This window comes from Pteropus medius, unplaced genomic scaffold, assembly GCF_902729225.1.
Source record: "Pteropus medius unplaced genomic scaffold, Ma_sr-lr_union100, whole genome shotgun sequence".
NCBI classification, from domain to species: Eukaryota; Metazoa; Chordata; class Mammalia; order Chiroptera; family Pteropodidae; genus Pteropus; species Pteropus medius.
In genome coordinates, this window is record NW_024342647.1 from 1,276,729 (window position 1) to 1,285,145 (window position 8,417).

The window sequence follows — 8,417 nt, forward strand, 5'->3', positions numbered from 1 at the left end:
TGATACCTCCCTGACCACTCCATCAGTGTGACACATTTTGGTTCTGGGCTCAGCTCCATACGGGCTTGCCACCCCTCCCACCCCCCACCTCCTGACTTCTGAGGGCCCTTCCTGCCCCAGCCATCTTTGGTTCTGGGCCAGGCACCAAAATATCAATTCACCATCTCCCAGGTGAGCTGCATGGCCCCTGCTTCCCGTCCAGTCTTCTTTGAGTTCTCGGAACACACAGCTGACACATCCCTTGCTACCGCCACAGGGAATGCCCAGGCTCCTTAACATGGCATTCAAGGCCTTGGATGATCAGTCCCTGCCCATACCTTCTGCCACGGTTCCTTTGCTTTATTCTGGGTGTCAGCCATTCTGAGCCCTTTGCTTTCCCACTCATGCTTTGGCTCGCGCACCTCCCTTTGCCTAGGATGCTCTTCAGTCCCTTTCATTTGTTTGTCCTATCAACTGTTTATCAAACTGCTGCTCTGTGTCAGTCCTGTGTAGGTGTGAAGACATAGTGAGGAATAAGTTATGGTCCCTGCTTCTGTGACGCCTCTCCACACATCTCTAGGCTGACTTAATTCACTCTCTTTTCTACCTTCTCATGGTTTGGGGCCAGACACAGACCTACTCTTGAATACATGAGGCCTCCTGTCCTTCTGTGGACAGTCTCCTGAGGGTAGGGCTGTGTCTGAGTCACCTCTTCAGCCTTATGACACCTCAGCCAGTATTAGAAGGATGAGGGAAGTGCCTGGAGGTGCTTTCAGTCTCCTTGGGGAGAGCAGAGGACAGAATGGTATTCCACTGGGAGCTGGAAGCAGCCTTCCTGTGGGAGGTGACCTTGGGGCTGGTTGAGGCAGAGAATAGGGAGGCGGGCAGCAAGAAGCACACACATGCAGGGGAAGGAAAGGGAGGAACCACAGCCACGTCCTCAGCCACCACCTGGACTCCTGATCCCACAGGCTTTGAAGGAATCAGCTTCTCCACAAGGCCACTCTGGATTTTAGCTCTGGGTCCAGGGCGACAGAGAGAGTAGTTTTAACACTCGACTCTCCTCCCTAGGAGGATGGACCCACAGACTCCAGAGCTTTCTCCTCCCCTGCCCACCCCCCAGGTTCCTCTGTGGCAAGGAGATCAAGAAGAAGAAGTGCATCTTCCGCCTGCGCATCCGCGTCCCACCCAACCCGCCTGGGAGGCTTCTGCCTGACAAGGGCCTGGTGCCCACTGAGAATGGCGCCTCCTCCGAGCTGCGTAAGAGAGGAAAGAGCAAGCCCGGGTCAGTGCCCCAGGACCCAGGGACTAGGGCTGCAGCCGCACTCGGGTTCTCTGCTCCCAGCTCCCAGCCTCAGCCGACAGGCTCTGCAGTGGGCCCAGAGAGTGTGCTAGCATCCAAGCAAGCGGGGAGGACCTGCATCCAGCTAGCCCCAGCTGGAGGTGCTCAGAGAGGCCCGTCAGTGGCTAGCCAGGGCTTAATCCCACATCCCGACTCCTTCCACAGCCCTTACTGCCTGAGTTGGAGGAAAAGCCAGATCAGGGGACCCAGTCTTGCTGGATGAGGGCGTAAGCAGAGAGGTGAAGGGGAAGTCAGAGCGTGAGGGGTCCCTAGCTCTCCTTCCTGAGCCGAGGCCCCTCATCCCGGGCGTGGGCTGGGAGGAGAGCATTTGGGTGCATGTGCCCGGAAAGGCATCTTCTCTCTTTCTGCCCACCATACCCCCTTATACCGTCCTGCACCTGCTGCCCCAGAGGACTGACTTCCCCTTCTCCCCCATCTCCTTGTGGAGAGCCTGACCCCACCCCTGCAGCTGTGACCCCAGCCCTGCCCCTGCCACTCCTCCCTCTGGGCCACCTCTTGGGCCCTCAGGCTCTGACTGGGCCACCCTCTCCCTTTTCTGTCTCCACAGTTTGTTGCCTCACGAATTCCAGCAGCAGAAAAGGCGAGTTTATAGAAGAAAAAGATCAAAGTTTTTGCTGGAAGATGCTATTCCCAGTGTTAGTTCCTTGTTTTCTTACTCTCCACTTTCACATGCAGGGTCAGCACATACCAGGGATTCCTGTGCAGAGAACAAGTCCCCCAGGCCCAGGGGACTCTCCCACGTCCCATAAAGGAGAAGCCAGCTCCTATTGTAACAGCTAAATAAGGAAAAGCCAGGCACTGCAAGCCCACTCATTTCTCTCTCCAGATTCTCCCCAGAACCCGAAGCAGGGGCAAGGGTAGGCAGTATTCTGATCCCCACTGTCCAGCTGGGGAAACTGAGGGCCAGGCAGGGGCAGTGGCTTCCCTGAGGTCACACCTCAGGTGGTAGCAGAGCCCAGCCTAGAACCAGGGCCCATGATCAATTTCTTTCCTCCGTCAGCCCTGCAACCTCACTGAAGCCCTCCCCTTGGGCAGCAGCATTAGCGATGCTTCCCCTCTCCCCAGCACTTGACAGTTTACAAGGCACTTTCACAACCATCATTTCATTCTGTTGTACTTCCTGACACCTCTGGGAATGAAGCATGGCAGGGGTTACTGTCCACTTTTGCAGCTGAGGTAACAGACCCAGACCTGGCAAGGTCATACGGTTGGCCAAAGGCAGAGCCAGGACTAGAGTCAGTGTGACATGGCTCCCTGGTCAGGCCTGGGAATAAAGAGGAAGTGACAAGTCTTACCGACGGGAGGGTCCAGCCCTCAGAAGACCTGGCTGGACCAGCAGGCAGCCTGCATGGCCCTCAGCCCCCAGGGAGATGATCCAATGCTCACTGACCCAATCTCCTCTCCCTGTGTCCACAGAGCGACTTTACCTCGGCCTGGAGCACCAACCACCACCTGGCCAGCATATTTGACTTCACATTGGATGAAATTCAGAGTTTAAAAAGGTAACAGTAAGGGACCCAGCAGAGAGGTCTGCTGTGGAGACCAGGCTGGAACCAACTGGGGAGATACCTCTGCTCCCTGCAGCAGTGAAGGCAGGTTCTTCAGAGGGCAAGCAGAAAGCCTTTTGGGGGAGTGGGAGCTCCCTTGGAGTCAGCCTAGTTAAAACGGTCCATATTGCAGAAGGCCGCCTGAGGGTCTTCTACACTGGAGCTTTCAGCGTAACCACCCTCTGCTGTACAGTCTCCAGTGCCCCGTGGACAGTCCTCGGAGCAGCATTCCAGGCCTGCCTGGCCCGGGCCCTCCCTACCTCTCCCACCCCAGTCCTGCTTCTCTCAGCCCCTTATACCAAAATCACTGTTTGCATTCACATTCGCCTTCCCCCAGGAAGCTTCCACTGACTCCCCAGGCTGCCTTGGACGCTTCCTGTGTATTCCAACAGCACCTTGTGCTTGGTGTATCCAGGGAGCGGGACTGCATCTTCCATTATTTCTGAAATTAAGGTCATTCAGTGCTTTCCTGTAGGGATGGATGAGAGCAAGGGCTTCAGACAGGACTGGGCTCCAGACAGGACTGGGCTCCAAGTTACTAGCCATGTAACTTTAAATTCTTTAACTTCTCTGAATCTCCTCACTTGTTTTTACATGGTCGTTAGGAGATTCAAACAAGATGTTGTATATGAAAGCACTCTGGGCCTGTAAAGGATAGCACAGGTGTGCTGGGATCATGCTTATTAACGACATTTTTTAATTACTGCCACAGTGCGTACATCACCACCAGGGGCGGGTGGTCAGGGAACGCTTTCTTGACTCCTTGGACTTTGAATTCTGGAAGGGTAGAAAGTGGACAGGCAGAAAGAGGTGACCACTGCAGGTGTGGTGGCAGGAAGCTCAGCAATGAGAAGGCGGGCCTCTGCTGGGATGAAGGACGCACGTGAGAGGGGCCGAGAGACAACCGGAGAGGTCCCAAGGGGCTGACGGCAGGCTCACCCTCTCCTCCTCAGTGCCAGCTCAGGCCAGACCTTCTTCTCAGATGTGGACTCCACAGATGCCGCCAGCACCTCTGGCTCCGCCTCCACCACCCTCTCCTATGACTCCAGGTAAGCTTCTTGGAGTCTGGACTCAAATTCTTCACCACACCGTCCCCCTACCCCCAGCCTCCACCTCCCACTCTGTCACGTGTGGCTCATTCTGTGCGTCTGAGTCTTGGGCTGAGGGACTTGGCGTTCTGCAATTGTGTGTCTGGATCTGGGACCCACTGGTCTAAGGAACGGGGTACAGGTGGGGGCTGAGTATGGGCATTCAGGCCGCATCTCTTCCTCTGCTGCACAAGACTGTGTGACACTTCGCACTGGGCAGTTCCAGTTCAGGGGTCATGTAACCAGAGGCTCTTTCATTCTGGGGGTCGTGGCCTCTGCATGCCAAGATACTGCAAGTCTGAGCCTCTGACTGCAGGGACCCCTGACCTAGTTCTTGTTTATCTGAATTTGGTGTCTCAGGTCTCTAAGGAAAAGAGTCATTGTTTTGGAAACCTGAGGGAGGGTCTAGGAGAGGACACTACCTTCCTCTGGAGTTGCAGCCTGTTTGGCAGTAGCTGGTCCTCAGCAGCCTGGGGGGCGGTGCCGCCAAGCACATACACAAGTTCTTCTGGACTTGGGCCCTTTCACTGTATTTTGGGGTATTTGAGGCCTTTGTAGAAAGTAGAAGTAGAATTGTGTGTCTTGGGAGTTTGTCTCCACACATCTGTGTCTAGGTTTCTTTGTTCCCTGTTTTATTTCTTCCTGTTTAGCTCTTCAGCTCTGTTTCAAGTACCTGTGAATGTGTACCTCTTCCTGTGTGTTCACTTCTCTGCCACCTCTGCCTTTCTGCCAGTGCGTTGTGCATTTGGTGTCTCCAGCCCAGACCCTCTTATCCATACCCCCATCCTTACTCCCACTCGACTTGTCTAGCTACGTGAATCCAGATGAGGGACCAGGCAGTATAAGCAGGGCCTCTGCACGGCACGGCTAAGAGGCACAGAGGGTGGTGCCCCTGGACCTGTGCAGGGCTGAGGTCCCAAGTATGAAGACCATGTGCTTTAGAGCTGGAAACATCTAGGTTTGAATCTTGGCTCCGTCATTCCCCGGCTAGTGGTTTCTCCTCTGGAGCCTGTTTCCCTCCTCACAGTGCTATTGTGAGGATGCGGTGAGATAATCCACACCCGGGGCCTGGCCCAGGGCCCAGTGCCCAGTACCCAGGAGAGGGACTTGCGAGGATTTTGCCCTTTCATTCCCATCTTCCTCTTATCCTCCTGATATAGACGGACAGTGGGCAGCCGGAAGAGGAAGCTGGCAGCCAAAGCATACACGCCATTGCGGGCAAAACGGCGGGCAACTGAGCTGGGTGAACGCTGCCCATCAGACAGCAGTGCAGAGGGGGCATCAGGCCCCGAACGGCCAGACGAAGGCATCGACAGCCACACGTTTGAGAGCATCAGTGAAGATGACTCGTCCTTGTCCCACCTCAAGTCATCCATCACTAGCTACTTTGGTGCAGCGGGGCGGTTAGCCTGTGGGGAGAAGTACCAGGTGCTGGCTCGGAGAGTGACACCTGAGGGCAGGGTTCAGTACCTGGTGGAGTGGGAAGGGACCACCCCTTATTGACTGGCTCTCAGTGGATGCCAGGAGCCCTGGAAAGCAAAGGAGAGACGGCGGAAGCCACAGGCTCCCTGGTTCTCTTCAGGGCGGGGTGGGGGAGGGAAGCAAGACAGAGCTGCAAGTGCCTGGCCAAAGGCCCTTCCTGCCTGCCTCCCAGGTCAAGATCTGCGCCTCTGCTGTGCCCATTCTGCTCTCGGGGCTCCTCAGACTCATCACCCCTTTGCCTGTATCTCTAAGGTCCCACCAGCTACTTCTCAGTCTCCGCACACTCCACACTCCCTTAAACTGTTCATCTGTTCCTCTGAATGTGTCCCCAGGCTCTGGGACCCTTTGTCCTGAGGCCTGAATCTGGCTTTCTCTCTGTTCCTTACCTCTCCCACGTGTGCACACTGTCCCTCCACTGGATGTCCCTCACAGCTGACTCAGGGGGCAGCCAGTCCTTCCAGGGACCTCATCATGAGAACGGGAACCTTTAAGAATAAGGCGGATAAAAGGAGCTCTCGGAGCTTTTCTGTCCCACTTTCCTGCCACATCCCCCTGCCCTTGGAGATGCTGGTGATGGTAGAACGCCCCTGCCAAAGCCTGTGAGGCGGAGATCCTGGGACTCGGGATCTGACACACAAAAAGACTGGGTCTCTGCTTATTAAGGCTGCAGTGTCAGCTTCTGAGGTCCCAGAAGTTTTCCTTTCCTTGGCCACACTCCCTCTGGGCCTTGCCTTGCTGGAATAGAGGTGCCCTTGAAAACCTGAGGGACAGGGAGAAGTGGGAGGAAAGGAAGCCATGTCATGCTGAACCTCAGGCTATTTCCTCTGCCTCCCATCCCCAGAGCACCACACATGCAGCTGAACAATGCACACACACGAGCTTCCATCCGCGAGTACTTTAACCCTCCAGGCACCAGCATTTGGCCCCTGGCCTCCAGGTGTACACACACACACGGCCACACACGGCCACACATTCCCTTCAGCGCCAGCCTGGCTCCTGCCCTTGGCTTTCCCTTGGCTCTCTTCCAGGGACCATGTGCTGCAACTAAATGTGAAAGTCCAACCCCTGCCCTTCTTTCGCCCATGACCAGCTCTGACCTCATAGAGAAGCACAGGGGACTTATCCCCTGCCCCCACCCTGAAACTGACAATCACTTTTTGAGACAGGTTGTGAGTTCTAAACGGCCTGTGTCATTCAGTCCTCCCAAAGGGAAGCCTTTGTCAGTGGGAACATAAATAGAATTCTTAGAACCAACATTAAAACTCACACCCATCTGGAGGGAAATCAAAAAATGGGACGGGGAAGAGCCCCCCTCATTTTTGCTGCTTCCAGAAATATTAGAAACTGACTCTCAATTGGAAAATGGAAAGAAGTGCCTTGATTGGGGATGGGGGGGTGCACCAGATGGGGACCGGCCCTGCCAACTGCTGCTGGGGGCCTCCAGCTTGTCTGGTGTTTTATAGGCTGCCAGCTATAAGGAAAAGGTGGATGAACAGTGAGGGGATGGCAGTGGGGACAGCAGGCCTGGGGAGCTGGTTTTTCCATTACTAGGCTGAGCCCCTCCCCACCTGTGAGCCTTCAGGGGGTTCCTGTGATAGTTCAGATACCCTTCGCCTTAAGCCTCAGCTCCAGTGCCTTTCAAATGGGACCTCAATTCCTGTGCACAGCCCTCCCACTTCTCTCTGCTTCTCTGGCATGGCCCAGGCAGGGAGAGTCTGGGGTTAGGCCCAGTTTTCTCCCTTCTCAGCCCCAAAGCTGCTGCCACTGAAGCCCCCATCTGGGGCCAGGTGGAAGGGAAGCTGAGAAGGCAGCCCCCAGCCAGCAGGGGAATGGGACCTGGGCTCTGATCTGTGTGGCTTCCTGCCTGGCTTCTGAGAACACAGCAACCTTCTGGGCCTGCTTTTCCAGGCTTCTGAGAAAGCACAGGATGAGCAAGGCCTATCAGTATATCTGTACCTTCTCTACTTGGGCTCCAGAGAGGCTCTGGGCTCGAAGAGGGGGAAGGAGGGTATGGGGTGTCTTCCCCGCTTGGGAAGTCAGCATAAGGCCTAACAAGGTCACCCTGACTCCGCACCTCAGCCTTTCATTTGTACCAGATAATAGCTGCATTACTGCCAACTGACCTTATAATCCTGTGCACCTTCGAAAAGATTTATGGTTTTGAATTGCTGCTTAATAACATTTGTTATATTAAAGTTATAATTAATGTGTCTGATTTACAACTTAAAAGCTTCTTTTGAAAAGTTGCCTGTCTTACCCCCAGTGAACTATCAGCAGCTGGGTAGCAGCTGACTCTGGTTTCTGTTCCCTGGAGACTGACGAAGGGCAAGACCCCTCCCTGTTTGGCCACCCTGCCACTGCCTACCAGTTCTTTCAGTAATGTTCTTGCCCTTACCACCAAGAGAATGTGGAACCATTTTTCTACTGTTGAGTACCTGAGCCACGGGGGGCAAAAAACATTAGCTGAGAGCCACAGAGAAGTAACAGATGGGAAATGAACTTAGAAACTGACTGTATTAAAATGCATAGGTACAGGCACTATCAAACCGTTCAGTGCACACAGGCACACAACCCCAGAAATCTCAAGCGAGTTCCAGGCCTGGCTCTGCTCGTTAGAGCCTGCTCCACTTTGGTCTGATCCCTTCGATTCAGCTGCAGCTTCCTCACCTTATATATATGCCAGAGATAACCCCTGCTGGATTCAATTTCCCAGGTGTTGAGAGGGAACCCTTTCACATATAAATGCGATAGATTTTTACTTTAAATAAACTTCTCTAGATCTGGGGCAGTGTGGAGAGAAAAATAGACATGAAGGAGTACAAAAAAGGGAGCTGTAGGGAAAGCCAAGGGTTTAACTGAATTCTGTAGTTTCAGGGATAAAGTGTAGCCTCTTAATCCCTGTAAGTGTTCGTGTCTGCCCTTAGAAATCTTTATTAATTATTCCCATTTTTCTTCTAC

The 8,417-nt window shown here is 54.2% G+C and overlaps 1 protein-coding gene across 1 annotated transcript in view; it reads left to right on the top strand.

Moving 5' to 3' along the window:
* Positions 1-7,688, top strand: part of PHF19 (PHD finger protein 19) — an 18,042-nt gene extending 10,354 nt beyond the window's left edge. The window contains exons 10-14 of the mRNA XM_039866676.1: positions 1,103-1,264; positions 1,890-1,977; positions 2,759-2,844; positions 3,843-3,938; positions 5,138-7,688. Coding sequence (XP_039722610.1) covers positions 1,103-1,264; positions 1,890-1,977; positions 2,759-2,844; positions 3,843-3,938; positions 5,138-5,480 — 775 coding nt within the window. The 3' untranslated portion in view covers positions 5,481-7,688. The remainder of the gene's footprint in view (positions 1-1,102; positions 1,265-1,889; positions 1,978-2,758; positions 2,845-3,842; positions 3,939-5,137) is intronic.
* Positions 7,689-8,417: the final 729 nt, after the last annotated feature.